Here is a 23,377-nt window from a genome sequence, read left to right as displayed (position 1 = left end):
ATTCTGTTTAAGTGACCATACCACCTGAGATTAGCTCTGCTAATACATTCTTAGATGCTGACAATATCAAGTTCTTTCCTAATATCTTATTTTTAATATGATATTGCAATTGATGCCATCTGTTCACATCTCTAATCTTTCTCAGCTCCTATCTGTCTCTAGTCTTTCGTCAAGTGTTTTAACTAATTTCTCTCTTAATTAAGAGGGAGATGCTAAACCCCGTTTTTAAAATGGAATTTAACATCTCCCTCTTAATTAACAAATTTTCGCTGGTAAAATAGCCTTTTGGCTTATTATCTTTGTAATTTCTCTCTTATTCCATATAAATTTATTCAGTTGACTTCCCACCATACCAGCTTTGTTGATACTGTTGTGTTTCCATATTTAATTTACCTTCTTCATTAAATATATTGTGCCTAAGTAACTGAAATGTTTTACTTCTATAAGTTTTTCATTCACAATGCAGTTGATATTTTCAATGTTTCTGCCTATTTTAATTGTCTGTCTTACAGACATAATTCCTTCTGGATTTATTTAGAAATATAACATCTGCATAAAGCAAATAGCTGAGATTAACATCACCAATTTTGATATCAGGTTTAATACCACTTTCCTTCATAATGTAATCCATATAGATAATGAATAACAGAGGGGATAATGTACATTCTCCTTGAAAGTTTATTTTCCACTTGGTTAGACTATAATAAATTTAGTTTAATCCTTTATCCAAGTATAAGCGAACCAAGTTTGAACCTGAAGTATCTTCAGGACTGAGGCAGCTCGTAGTAAAGATGGACCAAGCTCTCATCACTCCTTGTCTCAGTATCTTCCATGTGCTTTGCATTATGGGTGCAAACTTGGTTTGTTTACACTTGGATAAAGGATTAAACTAAATTTATTATGTACATTCTTGTCTAAAACCAGATTTAACATTAAACCATCTTTCTGTACTTCCTTCAATTTTAACTGCTGACTTACAACTCAAATAAAGAATAAGTATTGCTTGATAAAATGTCCCATTGACAAAATACAACTGTAGCATTTTAAATAGCTTCTCTCTTGACACCTTGTCATATGCTTTTTCCAGATCCACAAAACTTAAATTCAGATCTTTGTTATATTCCCATGATTTCTGAACTATGTCATAAAGTGAAAATCTGATCCTGACAGCCTCTAACTGGCCTGAATCCAGCTTGTTCTTCAAGCTTCCTTTCCACAATTTTTCTCAAGTATACTTGCATAAATCTTACCAGGAACACTCAGAGAAATACCTCTATAATTATAACATTGTTTTATTTCCCTTTTTATATATGAGTACTATGAGAGCTCTACTCCAATCATCTGGAATTCGTTTCTCTGTCCAGACCTTCTGTACTATGCAGTGCAGCCACTGTAAGACTTTTATGCCACCATACTTGAGCATTTCTGGTTGAATATCATCTACCCCTGCTGCCTTACCACATTTCAAGTTTTTGATGGCTTTTTCTACTTCAAGTATGGATATGTATTCCTGATTACATGCCTGGTCAGAGTTTTTTACCAATGTGCTATCACTGTTTCATTTAACAATTTTTCAAAGTAATTACTCCATACATCAAGGATATCTTTTTCTCCAGTTTTCATGTCATCTCTAACACTCTGTCTTCCATTTCTAAACTTCTTCAACAACCTCCAGAATATCTTGCCAACTTCTTGATATTTATTTTCTATGTTCTTGCCAATGTCCTCCCATGACTTTTGTTTAGCTTCCTTATATTGTCTCTGTATTCTCTAAGAGCACAAGCTGACTTATTTGCCAGTAACTTTTGATATGCTTTCTTCTTTTCCTTCACTGCCTCTTTTAACTTCTCTAACCTAACCATGAAGTTCTGATTTTTCTATCCTTGCAGACAACCTCACGACACTGGCTGAATCAATCGAGATTTTCTTCAGGGCTTGCTACTTAATCTCCAAGGTTTGGTTCCTGTTCTCAAACTCATTTTTTTTTCTTTTTTGAATAATGTTTGTGTTTTAAACTACAGTTAACATCTGAGAACTACTCACCTTTTATTCGCTTCAAAACTTTCTTAGATGTTCTTGTTTTCAGTATGAAATTTAATTTTATCCTGCTCAAGACTAAATGGTGATCACTTCCAATTTCAAATCCTCTGTACACTAGACCAGTGGAAAAACATCACTATCAACAATAACATAGTCAATGAGACTTCTTATTCCTTGCCTCTTCTCTCCATGTAAATTTATGCACATTTTTATGTTGGAACATGGTGTTAGTAATAACCAGTCCATGTCCTGAGCAAAAATCCAACAGGTATTTGCCATTATTAGCTTTGCTCTTTTCTCCAAATTTTCCCAAAATATTTTTGTATGTCTGACAATCATTTCCTACTCTGCTATTTAGATCCCTAACAAGGACCAACTTTTCATTTCTCATTGTGTCAGCTGCTTTTCTCTAAAGTCTTAAAAAAATCCTTTCACCTTGGTAGAACCTTCTGTGGGGCCATAGGCACAAATAAGTCATTGTCCAGTTCCCCGTTCTGATATTTGCCCACATCACTCTACTTGATATTGCTTGCCATTCAAGAAAATTAGTCTCATATTTAGTTTTGAATACTATGGCTACTTCTTTTCCTCGATTGTCATTGCCTGAATATAACATTTTGTATTTATTGCTCAGAAAGATCTCACCAGTTTTTTTTTTTTTTTTGCTTCAGTCACCCCTATCATATTAATCTGGTACTTATCCAATTCTTTTAGCTCCATTTCTTTGCAATTCAGGCTTATGTTGATAGTACTGATCTTGAACTCTGGGTGTTGAGTTGGAGTTTAAAAAAAAACGTTGTTTTTGCTTTTTTAACTAAGTAATGTCCCAGCCAGCATGAAATTCTGTCATGTTGTACCATCATTTTATTTTGTCATTTAAACTAATAAGAATACAATTTGGTTGGCTAAATCCCAAATTGCCAGCCCATCCTCGTTCATTCACTATCCAGGGTGCACCACGAGAAGGCAAGGATTGGACATTAAGTCAGAAGCCCTCATCGGTTCTCTGCATTCTTTTAAAGGCTATGTGGAGGTCTCCTCTCTGTTATACAGCTTTGACCCTTAAACACTCCAATACAGTAGTGTAGTCACTTGCTGTTATTATTAGCTTTTCTCAAAACATGTTTTGTATGGCATTCATTTCTTGGTCTGCTGTGAGGGAAGCTGGGTGGAGTAGACGTTGATGGCTTTAACAAAAGTTTTTATAATTCCATGTTTTTGGGAAGAGGAGAATGATGGAACATTTTGTGAATGAGTCTTCCCTTGTGTGTTGGTTTTCTGTAAACTTAGAAAAGAAGTGTACTATAAGTATAGCATGTATTAAAGTGCCTAGAAAAGACTAAGTCAACTATATTCTGGGGTATCGAGTGTTGAGGAGCAATGAGTAGTGTGCCTGTGCCATGTAGTCGAGTGGAAAATGCATCAACAGTGTATCTTAGCCAGATAAAAATTTGAATGGTGGTCTCAATAGATTGTTTCTTAAAATGTTCCATGACTAGACACAACACATTCATTTCTCCTTCACTTTGAAAAAGAAAATAAGTTGACTTTTCTAGATGCTCTAATTACTTTTTAAACAATTTATACAGAAAATCAACTCATGAGAGAAGATAAATTCAGAAACTTTTCCATCATTCTCTCCAATATGGTATCATTAACAACTGTTAAAAAAAGCCATCAATTTCTGTTCCAACAAGGCTTCCCTCACAGTTGAACTTATCTTTATTCCTCACTTTCATGTCTAATTACAACAATGCTTAAAACATTAAACTTGTTCCTTCTCACGGTCTTCAACATACAGATTACAATAATGCTATTACTGTTCCTTATATCTGGGTAAACATAAAAAAAAAAGCTATAACTTGACAGCAGTGTAGAGATTATATTTCTCTAAAAGCCATCTCTTTCCCTTCTCAGTTCCAGGTGTATACACGGTTCCTTATCCTTACAATATGCCATATTAGAGACAAACTCAAAGATTCATTATGAAGGGCATGCTATATCTGCTACCACATTATGGTCAATCAGATCTTGAACACCTTGCACAGAATCAGATGGAAGGCAAGATAACTATGCTGCACTGTAGTAAGGATGAACATACGAGGTTGGAGTCAGCAGTAGATCTAAACCAACTGATCTTTATGGATGTATGAAAATTTTCAAAGATATGAGAGATATTTTATAGACCTACCAGCACTGTATCCCTCTTTAGGCTTTGTCTAATAATCTGCCTCTGCAACAAAAAAAAATATTATCACTGAGCCATAATGAGTTTAAGTCAAAATACACTATCCAAGAAATTAGGTTCTCTTTTGTGGTACAAAAGTTAGCACTTAGGCTGAGTCATGTCCTATCTCACTGCTTCTTATCTTTCTTCACATAAATGTTGTTTCTGCTACTTGCATTTTCTACAAATATTTACATCAACCATTCTCTACTCTTTGAAACAAGCAAGTTGGTAAGAGATGGCAATGAATTTCTTTACAGATCAGCTCAGAAAAATTCCTAAAGATTTCAATATGCAGGTCCTCAAATCCAAGTGTTAAGTTTTTTTTCTTCTCGACTTTCTGCCCATCATACTCAAGGTTTGAGCACCTAATGTAGGTGTTCAAACATTCACCATTAAAAAGTTCAAGGAACCTTTGGAGAATTATTTATACAAACTTCAAAAACAAAACAATATTATGGATATTATTTCTGGGAAAATTCCCATGTTACTCCTCTTAAAAAAACTATTATATTTATGGCTATTTTGCCTGCTTCTGTTTAGGTTTAGGAGTGCCCCTGTTTAAATGTCATTGGCTTTTTACTCATGGATTCTTAGGGCATTATAGATGTATATTTACCAATAAATATATGTAGCATAAAGGAAGAGAAATTTACATATACCTTTTTCTGGGTGTTGTGGCTTTTCTGCAATGTACGAACTAATGCGTGCGTGTGTGGGGGGTAGGCAATGTGGGAGAATTAAAATAGAAATGGAAAAAACCTGGGTTTTTTGAATAATATATATACACATATATATTATATTATTAGGGATGGGTGGAGCGTTTTTATATTTATATAGGGTGGGAAAGGGTGAAAGGGGTTGAAAACAGCAACTGATTTTTAGAGGGAGGGGGAGGAAAACAATATTAGATTCAATTTGGACTAGTGCAAAGAGCATGTTAAGATTTAAGTTGCTCCAATATATCTTCAGATGAGCATCAAGAAATAAGTACTACAAGAACTAAATGTTTGTGCACAGAGTCTAAGTAAACTCATCTTATATTTGAGAAATCCAGGAAGTCAAGGACTCATTGAGCGATTGTAGTTCACCCACACCAGCTGGCATACCTTCTCTTAAACTCATTCACACTGGATGCAGTCACAAACAGTACCTCCCCCCACCTTCCATATAATGAAAAATTTCATCATTTGACAACATCCTTTCAAAGGTTTGTAGACTTCTATCATACCATCCTCCACAGCTCTTTATCAGTATCTGCAGTTTTTATTATTTTTTTTTTAATGGTGAGCCCATACAAAACAGGTTGGTTGATTGATCAATCTACATTAGTATCATATATGAGTAATGGATTGGGAAAAAAGAAACTTGTTTACATTAGATTTAAAAGCCTATATATATATATATATATATATATATATATATATTGTATTCCATGGAAAATACATCAAGGGGGTGGGGCTGTTCCACAATACAACAGTAACAGGGATGGAGGAGGAAAAGAAACTTGTACTGTGAAGGGATGTTGGGAGGTGGCTGTACGTGTTCCAATGGGTTTAGTACAGAGTGGGGGAATTATTGATGCTATTTCAGATTAACATTAACATTTGACATGGAAATATTTGTAGAACATATACAAGTTGCAGAGACCAAACGTCTGTGAAAGTGGGGAGAGTGAATTGGTAAGAGATGGGTCATTTATCAATCTAATTGCTCTCCTCTCTATTGAGTTAAACATTTTGAGAGAGCTTTTAGGAGTCCCACTCCAAATGTGAGAACAGTATTTGATAGCTAGGCTGATTTGTATAAGGTTAATATCTATTCAGATGTGAAGTAATGTCTTCAGCAAAAGAGAAATCCTAGTTTTTTGGAAGCTGAGGAGGCAGTGGTTGTGATGTGTTTGTCAGGAGAGGCTTGATGTCAGGGTAATTCCAAGAAGAGAAATCTTGTCTGGATTTTTGAGTGTTATCAAAAATAATACTGGGGGAAACTGTTTTTTTTTGTGCGTGTGAGAATATACTCTCAATCTGTCATCATCTTAGTCCGTAATCCTGATATCATTTTTATATCTTTTCCACAGCCACTGAAGCTAAGAGACCAATTATGCACAGTAGTCCAGATAGTCATATCAAGGTCTTGTAAAGTACAAAATGACTTCCTTATGCTTACATGTCAGCATTTTCATTTTAATTACAATTATCCTGTGAGTTATTTTTGCAATATGACCTTTGAACTTCCAATTCCTATTTATAACTCCAAGGACCCTAACCTAATCAGTTTCCTGTATCATAATCCCACCAATATAATACTGTTGTAAATGTCAAGCCAAAGTGCATAGCTTTACACTTAGTAGCACTTGACTTGATAGCCATTATCATTTGTCCACTGTTCCAGCTTATTCAAATCACTCTGTAAGTGCTGTATCATTAGCATCCTTGATTGCCTTGTCTATTTTTGTGTCATCAGTAAACAATTGAATATCTCCTGTCAGGTCTTTCCCAATATCATTAATGTATAGATTCAACAACAGTGGTCCAATGACTGACTGATCCATAGGGCACACCACTGATCGCCTTAAATTCAGTAACTGATGCCACAAGATCAAAGATAGTAGTATCTGAGTGTCTATTTTTAGTTGTGCAGTTCAGCATATAACTTGTCCATAATTAGAACACCCATATAGCATCATCACTGTCACCAACTGCAAACTAATCACATTCTTAACTGAACCCTTCTGTTGCTATGATCAGATCTGATACCCTTTGACCTTGAGTTCCTTCTTTCATGTACTGCTTGAGAAAGTTGTCTCAATTCAAATTCTTTTTCAATTCATAAGAGTTCTCTTTTACCTAGTCAGAATGACAATCAAGAAAAGTTGTCTAACAGACTTGCTATCAGAATTTTTTATTTTGACTTTGTTGATAAGTTACATAGAAATGAAGTTACTAAAAATTTAATCTGGAAAATGCAGTAGAGGAGGAATTTATTCAACATTTAGCACATTTAACTGTAGTGTGTGTGCGGGGGGGAGTTAATTAGCAAACCACAAGTGATCATAAATCTTTATTTTTCTAAAGAATTAGAAAATTACAATCTTAAATTAATTCAAAGCATAATTAGATTGTACTCCATTCCTTAAACTTGAGTTTATAAACTTGTAACAATTAAAATTCCTATTGAACAAAGCAAAATGCATATAAATTACATAATTACTTTTCAAAATCCGTGGAATGCATTTATAAATTGCTCTATCACTTTTATACACAAGTACATCATATGATTTAAGAAGTGGGGTGTGTGTTCTGAGGAAAAATATGAAATTTTTCCTCAAGTTCGTTATAATATGTTTTCAGTTGTTCTTCTTTATCTGCAAATGTTTTATCCACTTTGTAAGTTTTGTCTTTGATATCATCAATGAATGCTTCCCACTCTTGCTGTCTTTGCTGTCTTCTCTGTTGCAGATGAACACCCTAAGGATAATAAAACGTATTGAAACACAATCGAGTATTACCAGAAATGCTTTAGCAACTGAGAAGGTCTTATACTTTAGCATACTCAACTATTACAGCTAATCCTGAAAATTTACCAGAAATGATTGTGTAAGAACCTTATATTTTAGTTTATTAAATACAGGGCAAAATGTGAGCAATTATAAACACGTTGAGAAAAAATTAAGCACAAAGATAAAACTTGCATTATTCAGAACAGCAACCCAGTTTTTTTTTTTTTTTTTTTTAAATTATGAAAGTTCAGCATAATCATGTCAAAAATGATACTACATTTTGTGGCATAAAGCGTTACTGAGACCATGTAAGCCAGGATTGTCGTGAAGGACATCATGATGGACGTGAAGGGAGTTATCCATTTTGTTATCGTCAGATCACTTTGCCAGTGTTCTTAGAAAAGCTTGCTCTAAAATGTACCATAAATGGTCTGTAGGATTTAAGTCTGGCGATTGGGATGGCTATGGCAGACAGGCAGTTTGCAGAACATGTCATGTTCTGCAAACCACTGAATGACCAAATTTGCTCAATGAATGGAGCATTATCCTGTTGAAATGTGGCTGGCTACATAGGAGAAGATGATCACTTATGATTGAAAGATAACATGCAGCATCCACTTTGCCTTTGAATACAAGTGAATCCAAAACATGCCATGAGGATCTGGGGTTCTTTAATGTACCCCCAGACCATTACAGAACCAACAAAAACCTTTTACAATTGGAAACAAGCACTCTGGCTGGTAAGCTTCTTTTGGCTGACACCACACATGTATTCGTCTGTTTGCAGCAGAAAGTATGAACATGAATTCATTGGACCATATCACATCCCTCCACTGCTGTGTAGTCCACTGCCTGTGATCTTTGCACCAGTGGATGTGGAGTGTGTAAGGCAACCTAACCATGATAATCCAACTGTGTGTAGTTGGATTAGCACTTCTCATGACTAGTGTTGAATTTTTCACACAATTACTCAGCAGTAGCCTGCCTACTTCCTAATACAGTGCACTAATGTCGAATGTCCCTTTCTTGCAGCAAGTACTTTTACCCACTGTTCAATTTACAGCAACTACTTTTACCCGCTGTTCAGAATATGATAATAAAACGAAAAGTCTCTTGGAGGATACAAACCCTTAGACAGAGACCTGACTTGCATACACACAAAAAAACAAATGATCTCATAAAAAAAGTGCCTCTCTAGAGGGAAGAACTTAAAAAATACTTGCAATCAAAACATCCTTTGATACCAAGAATCTATGGTGTTCCAAAGATCCACAAGACAGATATACCTTTAAGACCAATAATAGATGGAAGAGATTCACCGACTTCCAACTTGGCGAAATACCTCCCCAACATGATCTCGTTATATCATAAAAAAAAGTGCCTCTCTAGATGGAAGAACTTAAAAAAATACTTACAATCAAAACATCCTTTGATACCAAGAATCTATGGTGTTCCAAAGATCCACAAGACAGATATACCTTTAAGACCAATAGTAGATGGAAGAGATTCACCGACTTCCAACTTGGCGAAATACCTCCCCAACATGATCTCGTTATATAGTAAAAACATCTTCCTTCATAAAAAAATAGTACACATTTCATAGAAAAAGTGAAAGATATACATATTTTTGTCCATCAGACATCTTAGCAAGTCTAGACATTATCAGCTTGTTTACAAATGTCCTGAGACAAGAAATTTTGAATCTCCTAGAAGACCTCTTCCCTCCGGATATCTTAGATCTTTTTAAATATTGTATAAACAATACTTTTTTCACCTATCAAGACAATCTGGGAACAAAAAGGACTGGCCATGGGTTCATCATTATCACCGGTATTAGCAAACCTATTTATGGAAAAATTTGAAAACAATGCTCTAAAAAATTACCATAAAAAACAAAAATATGGCTACGCTATGTAGACGATATTTTCATCGTATCTCAACAATTTGCACACCACCATAAAATTCACTTTAGAACAAGAAGAAAATAGAAAACTTCCTTTTCTAGATATTCTATTAGAAATTAATGAAGAAAATAAACTCTCCTTCTCAGTATATAGGAAGCCGACTAACACAGGAAGATTTCTAAATGCAGCCTCACACCACCATCCTTCACAAAAAATAAGCTTAATTAAAATTCTTCGAGACAGTATACAATATCTCCAGCACACAAGAAAGATGTAATGAAGAACTAGAATACTTAACACAAATCCTCCAACAGAATGGGTATGAAACAAAAATCAAGAGAATCCTTAAAATGCCTCCAGCTAACAACACAATAAAACAGGATTACAAAAATGCAATCTTGCTTCCTTATATCAAAAATGTTACAGATAAGCTAGCTAAATTAATGAACAAAAACAACATAAAAGTAGCCTTCCTTCCTTATGGAAAAATTCTCAAGATTCCTACATCCACCTCATCATCCTCTTAAAAAAACCAGGCATCTACAAAATCCATTGCTCTTGCAGGATTTGCTACGTAGGACAGACGGGAAGATCTGGAGAAATACGCATAGCTGAATACCAAAAAGGCATACAATACAAAAGAGAACAAAAAACGAGTCTTGCTTTCCATACCACTTCCACAGGACACGATGTACTCTGGCAAAAAATGACGATGTCATACATAGAAAACAACAGTTATATAAGAAAATTTAAAGAGGTTGCTAATATGCTGAAAAACCAAACCCAACCCAATGCAATAAAAATCAAGGTTTAATTCTCCATCAAGTGTGGTCAGCCCTAATAAAAAAATTATCTCAATCTGAGCTCGGACTGTATGAACGAGACCAAGTGACATTGTCCAGTATTGTTCAATGTTAATAACGTTTTATATCTGCATTCTGTTATTTGAGTTTATGAATAGCCAGAGACGGTTATGATTTGTATTTATTAATTCTCTTGTTTAAACTTTAAGTTATACTATTTACCCCTGAAGATGTAAATCCTACGATTTACGAAACTTGTCGGGAACTATTATTTCAGTATATTGTATAACTGAATAATAAAAAAATGTGGTGTAATCACCGAAATATATCTTTTGAACCAATTAGCCACAGAAGTCTACACCTGCAAGAATTATATTGTTTAATCCTTTATCCACATATTGGTCCATGCGGTTAGCCTAGTGGCTTTGCACTTCACAACCATATGACTGGGGAACGAGTGTCCCAGGTTCGATTCCTGTCGAAGACGTGAGTTTTGATCCAATTAGCCACAGAAGTCTACGCCTGCAATTACAAGCTGGATTCAGGCCAAATAGAGGCTGTCTGGATCAGATTTTCACTTTACTGCAAATATTTGTAGATGTGGACAAGGTACCAAGAGAGAAACTATTCAATATGCTAGTTATATGGTGTCCATGGGGCATTATATCTAGAAATACTTTATTTCTAGATATAATGCCCCATGGACATTTCTAAATTTCTAGAAATAGTCTTTGAGTTAGTTTAGCTAAAATGTTTTACTTGTTCTATAGGTTTCTCCATTCACAATGCAGTTGATATTTTCAATGTTCTGCCTATTGTCTTTGTCTTGTTATTGCTGATTTTCATACCAAATTTATTACAACAGTCATTCAATTTAGTCAGGGAATCTTGCAGACTTGTACTGGATTTATCTAGAAGTATAACATCATTCACATAAATAAAGAGCTGAGATTAACATCTCCAATTTTGATATCAAGTTTAACACCACTTTCCTTCATAATGATCGACATGTGAATGAGAGTTCATTTGAGGCAGTCTGGTGCGAAATAGTGACCAACGCAACCAAATATACAGTTGGATGCTGCTATAGGCCAGGGAGTACGGGGGGGAGATATGGAATTCATGCATCAGAAACTTAGTGCAATGAGTGAAGGCTTAGTGATTATTATGGGGGATTTTAATTATGGTGATATCAATTGGAAGGAGGAAATATCACGTAGCAAAAAGGAAATGGAGTTCATACATCTTCTACGCGATAATTACTTGAAACAGCACGTAACTGAAGGGACACGTGGTGTGAGAGTGTTGGACCTGGTTATTGGTTCAGAGGTTATATGCATAAGTAAGGTGTCCTCGTTACCTCCAGTTGGTGAAAGCGATCATGTGGTATTGACTTGGGAGGTTGCAAAATCTGTGGATTTTTCTATTAAGAAGGGGTATGTACAGAACTACAGGTTAGGCAATTATAACAAGCTTCGGAGTGAGCTTGCAGCCATCCCATGGCAGAACATATTGCAAGGGAAAGATGTTAGCAGTGCTTGGGATAAAATCAGCAGGTATCTGAGGAAAGCAATATCAGATTGTGTCCCCATGGTCAGGCATTAGATGGATGAGCAGTAGTATCAAGCTTGAACTGCAAAAAAAGAAAATGTTATGGAGAATTTACAAGGAGAAAGGCGATCAGGACACCCATGAGCAGTACAAGGCTCAAGCTAGGAAGGTTACCAGCATAGTAAGAAAAGCTAAATCAGATTATGAGAAGACCTTAGCCAAAGAGATCAAGGGTAATCCCAAAGAGTTCTTCCGCTATGTGGCAAGTAAGAGGAAGAATGACTTCGGAAGGATAACCTTAGTGGGTGCTGATGGTATTGAGGTGACAAAATCAGATGTAATAGTCGAGTTACTGAGTGATCACTTTTCAAAAGTCTATCACCCAAGTCAGGATATCTCTATACCTATAGCAATACCTAATGTGAGAATTGAAGCTAAAGAATCAGAGGTATTAAATATATTGCAAAACTTAAACGCAAACACTGCGGTAGGTTTAGATGGAATATCAGCTCGGGTGTTGCGCGAATGTGCAAATGAATTGTCAACCCCTCTTACCTGGATATTTAATTTAAGTTTGAACTCTGGTATGGTCCCTAGGGAGTGGAAGTTAGGCAAAGTGGTTCCTTTGCATAAGGGTGGCTCTAAAACTGCAGTATTGAATTACAGACCAATCACCATCTCAGGAGTAGTGGTAAAAGTATTGGAAAAGTTGGTTAAAGACAAAATTCAAGAATGGGTGGATCAGGATATGATACTCTATAGAGGCCAACATGGTTTTGTTAAAGGTAGATCCTGCCTTAGCAATCTATTAACTATTCATAATAGAATAACATCTGAGTTGGACAAAGGAACTGGCTACACAGTGGTACTTCTGGATTTTGCTAAGGCTTTTGACAGGATACCCCATAGAACACTGTTACACAAATTGGAGCAGATGGGAATGGATATTAAATTGGTGATATGGATAGGAGAATGGCTCAGGGAGAGATACCACAAGGTGGTGTATGGAGGAGCCGAGTCCAGAATGAGGCAGGTGACCAGTGGTGTGCCTCAGGGCTCTGTGCTTGGGCCAATGTTGTTTAATTTGTATATAAATGATATAGGAAATGGCATAAAGGGAGATATTCAGTTGTTTGCTGATGATGCAAAGTTGTGTAGTGCAATAAAAAATCAAGCTGATGTTGAAAGTTTGCAGGAGGATTTAAATAAGCTGGTAAAATGGGCAAAAGAAAATGGATGTCAGTTCAATGTGGAAAAGTGTAAAGTCATGCATTTTGGGATTAAAAGATTACCAGCTGTGTACTACATCGATGGAAAGGTACTCCAAGAGATTGATGAGGCTAGGGACTTAGGGGTATTGGTAGATAGGGAGATGAAGTTCAGAGGACACATTGCTAAGGTGTCCAAGATTGCACATAGGATTACTTGGTTGTTGAGGAACACACTGACATCCAGAGATAAAGAGGTTATTATTCCCCTTTATAAAGCATTGATACTTCCACATTTGGATTACTGTGCTCAGGTCTGGTCACCTGGATTCCTTGGAGATGAGGAGGCAGTGGAGAGGGTTCAGAGAAGAGTGACCAAGTTGGTGAGTGATATAAAAAATGCTCCCTACATTGATAGATTGATAGCTTGTGGATTGCAGAGATTGGTTGATAGGCGAAGAAGAGGGGATATGATAGAAACATTCAAATTACTAAAAGGTTTTTATAGGATTGATGCAGGGGAAATGTTTCAGCTGTGTGATAGTGATGGAAGAACAAGAGGTCATCTCTGGAAATTAAAGAAGAGTGTGGTTAACAAAGGTGTCAGAACAAGGTTTTTTGCCTGGAGGGTGGTGAATGAGTGGAATTCATTGCCTGACTTAGTTGTGAGCTCTTCGTCTGTAAATGAATTCAAGAAGAGATATGACAGATATTGTTTTGCTAGTTTGGGTCTCCCGCGATGAGTCTACTGACTCCATGGAGATACCCATAATAATAATAATAATAATAATAATAATAATGTGATCCATATAGATAATAACAGAGGTGATAATGTACATTCTTGTCTAACACCAGATTTAACATTAAACCATCTTCCTGCACTTCAATTCTAACTGTTGACTACAGGAAGATGGTTTAATGTTAAATCTAGTGTTAGACAAGAATGTACATTATCACCTCTGTTGTTATCTATATGGATCACATTATGAAGGAAAGTGGTATTAAACTTGATATCAAAATTAGAGATGTTAATCTCAGCTCTTTATTTATGTGAATGATGTTATACTTCTAGATAAATCCAGTACAAGTCTGCAAGATTCCCTGACTAAATTGACTGTTGTAATAAATTTGGTATGAAAATCAGCAATAACAAGACAATAGGCAGAGGCATTGAAAGTATTAACTGCATTTGAATGGAGAAACCTATAGAACAAGTAAAACATTTTAGCTACTTAGCCTCGATTTTTAATAAAGATGGTAAATTAAATATGGAAATAGATAACAGAATCAACAAAGTGGAATAAGAGAGAAATTAGTGAAAACACTAAATTATACAAGACAGTGTTCAAGCCAAGTTTAACTTAATGGATCTGAGAGCTGGGTTACAAATAAAACACTTGACCAAATACTAGAGACCACGGATATGAGAGCCCTGAGAAAGATTAGGGACATGAATGGCATTAATGTCATTCATATTAAAAATGATTATATTAGGAAAGAATTTCACATTGTTGGCATCCAGGAATGTAATAGCAGAGCTAATCTCAGGTGGTATGGTCACTTAAACAGAATGGGAGAAGAAAGATGAGCAAAACAAGTGTTCTCTGCCAGGGAAAAGACCCACAGGAAGACCAAGATATAGATGGATTGATACAGTAAAAAATGCTTTAAAAGATAGTAATATAAGATCTGATAATGTTAGAGTCTTGACAGGTAACAGATTGATTTGGAAGAAAATTGCAGATAGGAAGTTATTAATGATGTAAGTTTTTCATGTATTACTCATGATATCCTATACACCCCTTGAGGGTATATGTCAGGAATTTAATGATTTTCAGAAACAAAAATACATTGATGCCATATTTGGGACAACTTATCTTAAATACACGTTATGAGCTTCCTCTCAATAATTCTTCCAGATTTGTTATTTCTCAGATCTTACATTTTGGTTGTTGAAAGTTTTTCACTTAGTTTAATCCTTTATCCAAGTATAAGCAAACAAAGTTTGCACAAAGTATCTTCAGGACTGGGGCAGTTTGTGGTAAAGGTGGTATGATATACTAAGGCAAGTGATACGAAGTCATACCACTTTTACGAGTTGTCCCAGTTCTGAAAATAGTTTAGGTGCAAACTTTGTTTGCTTACACTTGGATAAAGGATTAAACCAAGTATATAATTTCTTGGTATCTTTAATTTACATTTGAGTCTTCTACAACACTGCTAATTACATCAAAACATCTAGATTTGTCTTCCACTGGGTTCTTTTCTCTATAAACTGCATTCCATTTTGTTAACCTTTCCTGTTCCTGTGATCATACCATCTCAGATTAGCTCTGCTTGCACATCTTGAATGTGCAAGAACATCCATTTCTTTGTAAATATCATTATTTTACCACTTATGCCAAATATTCATTCCATTTAACTTTTTTTTGAATCTTCAATCTTATAGTGTCTTCAACTGTTTACTTCTAAACCAAACATAAGATTCATTAGTTATAAGTGGCTTGAATACTATGTGATAAAGTATAACATAACGTTTTATTTAAGAACTCCAATGTATTTCATCCAACATTATGTGGACTTTGTCAGGGAGACAGACTGTTAACTGCTTCTAAAAGATGAATCGCAATAATGAGTCATAATTCATGCATGTTAGCTTGTGTCTCAGTCGCAGCTGATGTACATGATGTTAACGTTCAGAAGAATAGGTAACAAGTTGCATAGATAAAAAAAAAGTTATGGTGATTTTCTGACTGCATAAAATATATAATGATTAATGGTATTAGATTACAAAGATGAAATTCATGTAACCCTCATAAAACAACAGAAATAGATAGTTATTTCCGATAACTTGTAAGTTATATATGGATTTATTTCTATTATTAAACTGTTAGCTTTCTTTTTTTTCAGAGCCAACAGCAATATTGTTACATGGCCAATTGACTTTCAAAGTATTATTGTAAAAATTAATTTTCATATTTCGACCCTAAATGGTGTACAACTAAAATCATTTTTCAACTTTGTAGATGAAGAACATAAAACTATATTAGGACACAGCATAACACAACTGGCTGTTTGCTTTGAAAAGAGTAATACTGTTTTTTTCTTAAATCATATTCTTTTTCCATCAATAAATGCACAGCTGTAAAGAGATTTTTATTCCCAGTGTTTAGTATTTACACAGGGGTTCAATTCCGATTTGGTGCAATGACAACTATTTCTTTTAGAATCTGGAAAATCATCGACTCCAGATCAAATAAAAAAAAAAAATTTAAAAAAACTAAAACAATATATACACTTTAAATAAAATTACTACAAATAGAAATACAAATAACTACAAAAATAACTGAATCAAAGGCCTAAAAGCGGTATACAACCACTTATATACAAAACACAAACTGGGTTTAATTGGTCGGAGGTTTTTATTGTAAAGTAATAGCCTACTAGTTTTGCCAACTAGACTGTTGGCTTCGTCTGGGCATATAAGGTGACAAAACAGCTTAAAAAAAAGATCAAAAAACAAGCTAAGGATATCAGGTTGAACATAAACGAATGTTAAATATTATCTAAATTCAAATAAGACGCTACATCAAAAGCATGGAGTGTGTATGTTACCAGTCACTGTTATACATGTACAATCTATAATTGACAGCAAAATTGATCTCCAATGTGTTGAGTGATCTTATGAAACTTTTCCATATGTCACCAAGGATCATCCCTTGATTTCTGTTAAGACTGCCTCTTGAACGAATAACTACTGCAGCTCTTTGATGTTGTGGGAACGTAAATCTTCTTCCAAGTACGACATAGTACTTTTATCCCATTCGATGTTATGATTGGTGTTAGGAAAATGGAACGCCAAGCCAGAATTATCTTCTCTGTTGTTATCAACGTCCCCGATAAGTTCTTTTTTTCTTATCTCTAGACTTCTAGAAGTTTGTCCTATATAATTTAAACCATAAGAGCAGGGAATGTTGTCAACTCCAGGATGTTTATAGAAAGCATTTTTGTCCTTTGGTGATCTTAATAAGTTGCGGATTGTCTTTATCAGTTTGAAGGCCACTCGGATCTCATAAAGTTTGAGCATTTAGAAATTTTTTGTGAAACAGTCCCAGCAAAAGGAATGGAAATTGAAGATCTGTAGTGGGTTTGAGTTTGTTGTTGGGAGGGGTTGGAGAAAAGAATCCTATGAAATTTTTTGGATAGCCATTGTTTGTTAGAGTTTAGAAGATGAGGTCTAATCCATCTTTTATAGTTTTGTCATCTCTTGTGATGCAAACTGCTCTCTTTTTCAACTTCCAACATCTTTCTCTAATCCAGAGTAATTTAATAATAAAGTGCAACACCTTTTGGCAACTGGCATATGGAAATATGAGTTCTGCATTCCTTCAACCTTGGTATCACCTCTGGGTCTGGTTCACACTGAAGAGACCTCAATAAAGGTCGAAACCGGTCTGGGTAGTGACCATTCCCATAATGCACAGCATTATAGATGTTTGCAAGAAGATGTGCTTTGCACATCTTCTTGCAAACATCTTTCTTCCTTATCACAATTATTTTTACCTTTTATGCTATATCTCCATAACACACTCTATCGGGTAGCACGTGGTACTTCTGAGGGACAATGGAATTTCCTCAAGAACGAGGCAGTACCAGAGTGTCTGAGATTTACCTCTCGTAAAACGCCAAGAAATTTATTTGTTTCGCTGCGCCACTTAGCGCTATTAGATTATTAATGTTAACAACCAAGGGGTAATCTCAGGACAGTACTCAATGATACCTATCAACTCTGCAGACGTGGCCAAAATATACCCTTTTAATATCCTGCATAGGTTCGCATTAATATTTTATAAGCGGTGCATCGGACTCCAGAAATCACAGAAAGTCTTTGTTAGAATCAAAAGCAAGGTTTATTATACTCAAAAGGTTGAGACACATAATAACAAATTAAAATCCCATCTTAAGGGAGTTCCAGACAAGGTATATAATATTCAAACACTACTATTACACTTATAAAATATTATACAGTAGCTTCCTAAAGTAAGAATTATATTAACCTTCGCTAATGCATTAGTCATGTACTATTATCACAATCAATCTAAAACGCCGTAGCTCTGTCAGACTACACAAGATAACATTCATATATTTCACAATCTCTTTATATTATGCCAATTCTTTACTCTAACATATCCTTAACTTCATTCAATATAAAGGCGAACTTAAACACAACGACAGATAGTAAGATTAAAATCAATGTTCTTCTAAAGTGATAACGATACAATCCTATCCTATATCATTAATGTTCGTCTTCTATAACATATTAACGTGACACAAATCTTGCATTCATAATCAGTGTAACACAAACAAAGTTTACTTATCTTCCCTTTTCGGTTCTTTAGTGCTTCATAGGTTCACAGGAAACTGGCCTTCTGTGGACAGCCGGACTTGCTTCTTTTCGCGTAGAATACGGCCGGCAAGACCGTAGCTGCCTATCAGGATACCTCCGATATCGCGGGCACTCGCACCCTATGCCCTCACGTTGTTTGCTTGAGACGAGACGCTTCCTCACGTACGTCTCCGTAACCTTTGGACTTGACTCCCCCCCCACCCCCAACTGTTGAATTTGTGCTTACATTCTATAATTCTTTTATACATGAACTTTTATAATGCTCTGTTACTGTTTTATACCTTCAATATTAATTTAATCACATTCGTGAATGGCACAAAATACATACTCATTTACCCTTTTATAGCAGAACATGCTTGATACATATATACATATTACTTATTTTACACTTAGAGGCAATTTACTGTATTTATCTCATTCTTTTGTTTGGAAAAGTATGTTATACTGTGATAAGATAGGAGTTCATAAATTTCCACTCTATCACAATCTAACAATACTAAGGAAAGTAATGAGAACTTAGTCCACCTTTCCCACAAGTTGCCCCAGTCCTGAAGATACTTCAAAGCGCAAACTTTGTTTGCTTACACTTGGATGAAGGATTAAACTAAACATATATAATTTATAGTCTAGCCAAGTGGGGAAAAACCTTCCAATATTATTTCTGTCTTACTGAAGTATAAATATTCTTACCTCTTGCAATTCTATTCGATGTATAATTTACTAATTTTTGTACCACAGAAAGAAGTTTCTTCTACCTTCATAAACAACAGATCTAAGTAGAGCTCTTCATGTTAAGCCACTTTACAGTTTCAAATATCACCAATTACTTTTTCCATAGCAATCCAGTGTCATAAGACAGACGATGAAATTTTCTGTTCAGCGTTTCCTTGAACATTCAAATTAGAATGTCGACTCCAATCTTCTTTTATAAATTAAACACTTGTTGACAGTCTCAACTCCTCCAGTTTAAAGACTCGCAGTTCTACGATTCCTTTTCAGAATCTTCTATTAATATTCTTCCGACTGTCACGTAAAACTTCCTAACAACAAAATTTCTCTGGGTCTGTGTTCTTAAACTTCCATTAGCTCTCTCTCGTGTTCCTCATTACCCCAATACCACACACACACACACACACACACACTGTCAGCTGTAAATCACCCATCAAACTCCTCGACGAGCATGCACCCAACACTTAATAATTTTAAACTACAATAAAAAGGATCTTGTTGAATTGAATTTAAACGTACCGAATCAAACAAATTGATAAGAAAATAACTATTTATTAACTTAAAAGCTAATATTTCACTGGTATTACATCCAGAATCTTCAGAGCACACAAACAAAATTTGTTACAAATGCGAGACAACCACAATTCAGTGTAACAGTGGGTATAAGTAATTGCAACGTGCAACACAAGACTAAAGTCCTAATATGGAGCCATCTAAGTTTAAAAAAAAAAAAAAAAAAAAAAAAAAAAAACAACAGTAGTCCAAAGTTTTGAAAAAAAAAATAAAATGAAAATAAATATTAATTTGTTCTTAGGATGACAGTCTCCCAAATCTTTGGTAGATTTATACAGCCATACTTGTTAAGGTTTGGAGTATATTTTAAGCCTTCTGTTGATTCCAGGAACAACCTCTCTGACTTGTAGAAGCTTCTGTGCATTACTTTTGTTTCTTTCCAATTGATCCTGTGTGCAGGGATATCCAAAGCATGGTCTGCCAGACCCGACTTGCCATAGCGAAAGTGCTGGATATATTTTTTGTGTTCACTGAGGCGGATGTCCACAGTTCTTCCTGTCTGTCTGTGGTAGGCTCGATGACAAGAACAGGGCACTTTATAGACTCCTGCATGTGATAAAGGAGTGAATCTGTCCTTAGGTGAACGGATGAGAGTTGCCAATTTCACATAAGGTTTAAATACGGTGCGCAGTTGGTGTTTGTTAAGCACCCTAGATATCTTTTCAGATGTACCTTTAATGTATGGGATGGTGATAGTTTTGTTGTAGTCTTCTGCTGTAGATAGTGGGGGGGGGGATTTCTGGGTAGCATTTAATATTTTATCTATCTTATGAGGATTATAGCCATTGGTTAGGAAGGTGTGGTGCAGGTGAGAAAGTTCAGCAGTGAGAGCAATGTCATTGGAACATGCTCTAGCCTCTATGGGTTAGTGTTTTTAAGATACCATATTGTTGAGAAGGATGATGATGTGATTGTTTGTGTAAATATCTCCCTATATGTGTGGGTTTTCTATAAACCGAAAATGATAAGGAACCGTCTAGAAGACATATGATCAGTGTGTCCAGGAAGGGCAGGCAGTCATTGGCTTCTAGTTCCATTGTAAAGTGGATTTTAGGGTGCTGGCTATTTAGATGCACTAATGTATTCAATGTGTCTGGGCCATGTGGCCAAATAGCAAACACATCATCGACATAGTGTAGCCAGAGACTAGGTGTGTTGATAGCTAGCTTTTCCAGATGTTCTATGTAGAAGTTGGCTAAGGAGGGATTCCATAGCTGTCCCATCTAATTGTTCGTATATTTTCCCTTTCTATGTAAAATAACCTGCCTATACTGTGAATTTAAATAGCTGAAATATATCAGGGGGAAATTGTGAATTGAGTAAGTTAAGTGTTTCAGTCAATGGTACATTAGTGAATAATGAGGTGATATCAAAACTCACCATTAGTTCTGAACTATTTAAGGTGTGGTTTTCTAAAATGCTTTTCAGGTGGGTAGAATTTTTAACAAAAGAGGGAGAATTGTTTTTGCAAGTGGCTAATAGTTTGGCTAAATGTTTAGCTAGTTTATATGTAGGACTGTTTATACTATCTACAATAGGGCGTAAAGCTGTACCTTGTTTGTGAATTTTTGGAGCTCCATATATTCTGGGTGTTTTAACATGAAAGGGTTTGAGTTTGTTGACTGTTTCTTTTGGCCAGGAAGTGACTTTGTTCAATATCTTGCACATCTTATTCTTTTGTTAGTTGGTGAGATCTCGATCTATAATTAGATATGTTGACCAGTCTTGGAGAAGTGTGTGCATTTTGCTTTCATATTCTGTTGTATCCATTACTACAGTTGCATTTCCTTTGTCTGATTTAGTTATTGTAATGTGGTTATTACTGCATAGCTCTTTTAGAGCCATTATTTCTTTATGTGGGATATTATTTTTAGGAGGCTTAGAATGGATTAGGATATTAGGATAGTGAAATATACGACCTGGAGGGAGGTCGTATATTTCATGTTCAATGGAAGCCGTTATTTTGGTTTTTGGAACTACTTTAGGAGTAACGGCAAAATTGTGTCCACGACTTAATGCACTCATGGCTTCTTTGGTTAAGGTTAACGATGATAAGTTCACAACGACGCCATCTTGATGTAATTGCGGCCGCTGTGTAGCTGGAGGATTTCAAATTTCTTCTGGTGCCGGTTTTTAACTTTAGCGAATTCTTTATTGGCTGTAAAGTCGGAGATTCTCTCCAGGATATCCCATAGCTCTGGTTCAAAATGTCAGATAGTATATCACATAGTGCACTGATCGAAGAATTTATTTTTGAAAGTTCTCGGCAAGTAGCATATATCTGTTCCCATAATAGTGCTAAACTTGCTCGTTTATAAATACGTTGGACTTTGGCCAAGTGAAACTTGTTCTTAATTTTTATACAGTTTGGTATCTCAGCACCTTTTTAAAAAGGCCAATTTTACTTTCCACTTACCATATTGTCGTGCCTTGCGTATGATATTATCTCCATGAAGAATATTTAAACGCATGGATTGGCTTATGTGTTCGTCACACATGTTGAATTGAATTTAAACGGTATTGAATCGAACACAGATTAATAAGAAAATAACTATTTATTAACTCTGGATATAATACCAGTGAAATATTAGCTTTTAAGTTAATAAATAGTTATTTTCTTATCAATCTGTTTTCAATTCAATACCGTTTAAATTCAATTCAACATGTGTGACAAACACATAAGCCTATCCACGCGTTTAAATAAAAAGGATCGAAAGTAACATGATTATCAGAATCTAGTAAGTACATCAATTTCAAATGGTTTGCATTTCATTTTGACAATATCAAAATCGGCACATCGCAAGTGCCAGTATACATGTTATGAAACCAAAAAAACTAAATATATTAACATAGAGAAATAACTGTAAAAATATTCATAATTTACAATTATGATGATTTTTAAGAAGCCATATTAAATTTCTTTGAAAATCAACTATGCCTAAATACATTTTTATGTAGTCAGTTTAAACTCTTTTATCTGCATTTCAGAGAACTGAAAGACAGATGCATGAGATTGAAATCCTTGACAACATTAAAATGAAATGGAATGAATATTTATTTGGCATTGTTGAAGAGTTAATGCATAATTTGATTAATGAAGATTAATATTCACAATTTACGTATATGAATTCTATAATCCAGTAATAGAATATACAAGAATGGGCTCATACTTTTGAACAATTTTTTTCTGTATCTTAGACAGCACTAAATAAAACTGTAGAATGAAAACCGTCACCACTAGGTTAACTATAAATTCAACATCCAAGTGATAGACCAATAAGGTGTTTAATGTATTTTACTACCTGAAAAGTTATGCTTTAAAAAACTGCGTTCAAAACAATCATCAAAGACTTCTGGTTAGTGATGTAGAGAAATTTTCCAACATTTTTCATAATGGAAATAATTCTTTTGAAAATATAAAAAACATTTGAAT

General features: G+C 35.1%; 1 protein-coding gene across 1 annotated transcript in view; it reads right to left on the bottom strand.

The window, feature by feature from the left end:
- Positions 1-7,317: 7,317 nt before the first annotated feature.
- Muted (biogenesis of lysosome-related organelles complex 1 subunit 5) overlaps positions 7,318-23,377 on the bottom strand; it is a 110,443-nt gene continuing 94,383 nt past the window's right edge. Inside the window, exon 5 of the mRNA XM_090392916.1 lies at positions 7,318-7,737. Within this exon, the coding sequence (XP_090249042.1) occupies positions 7,549-7,737 (189 nt within the window). The 3' untranslated portion in view covers positions 7,318-7,548. The remainder of the gene's footprint in view (positions 7,738-23,377) is intronic.

This window comes from Typopeltis vanoorti, chromosome 5 (genome assembly GCF_054136105.1).
Source record: "Typopeltis vanoorti isolate ZY-2024b chromosome 5, IOZ_Tvanoo_1.0, whole genome shotgun sequence".
Lineage (NCBI taxonomy): Eukaryota > Metazoa > Arthropoda > Arachnida > Uropygi > Thelyphonidae > Typopeltis > Typopeltis vanoorti.
The sequence above is the reverse complement of the archived record's forward strand: the minus strand, read 5'-3'. Positions and strand labels throughout refer to the sequence as shown.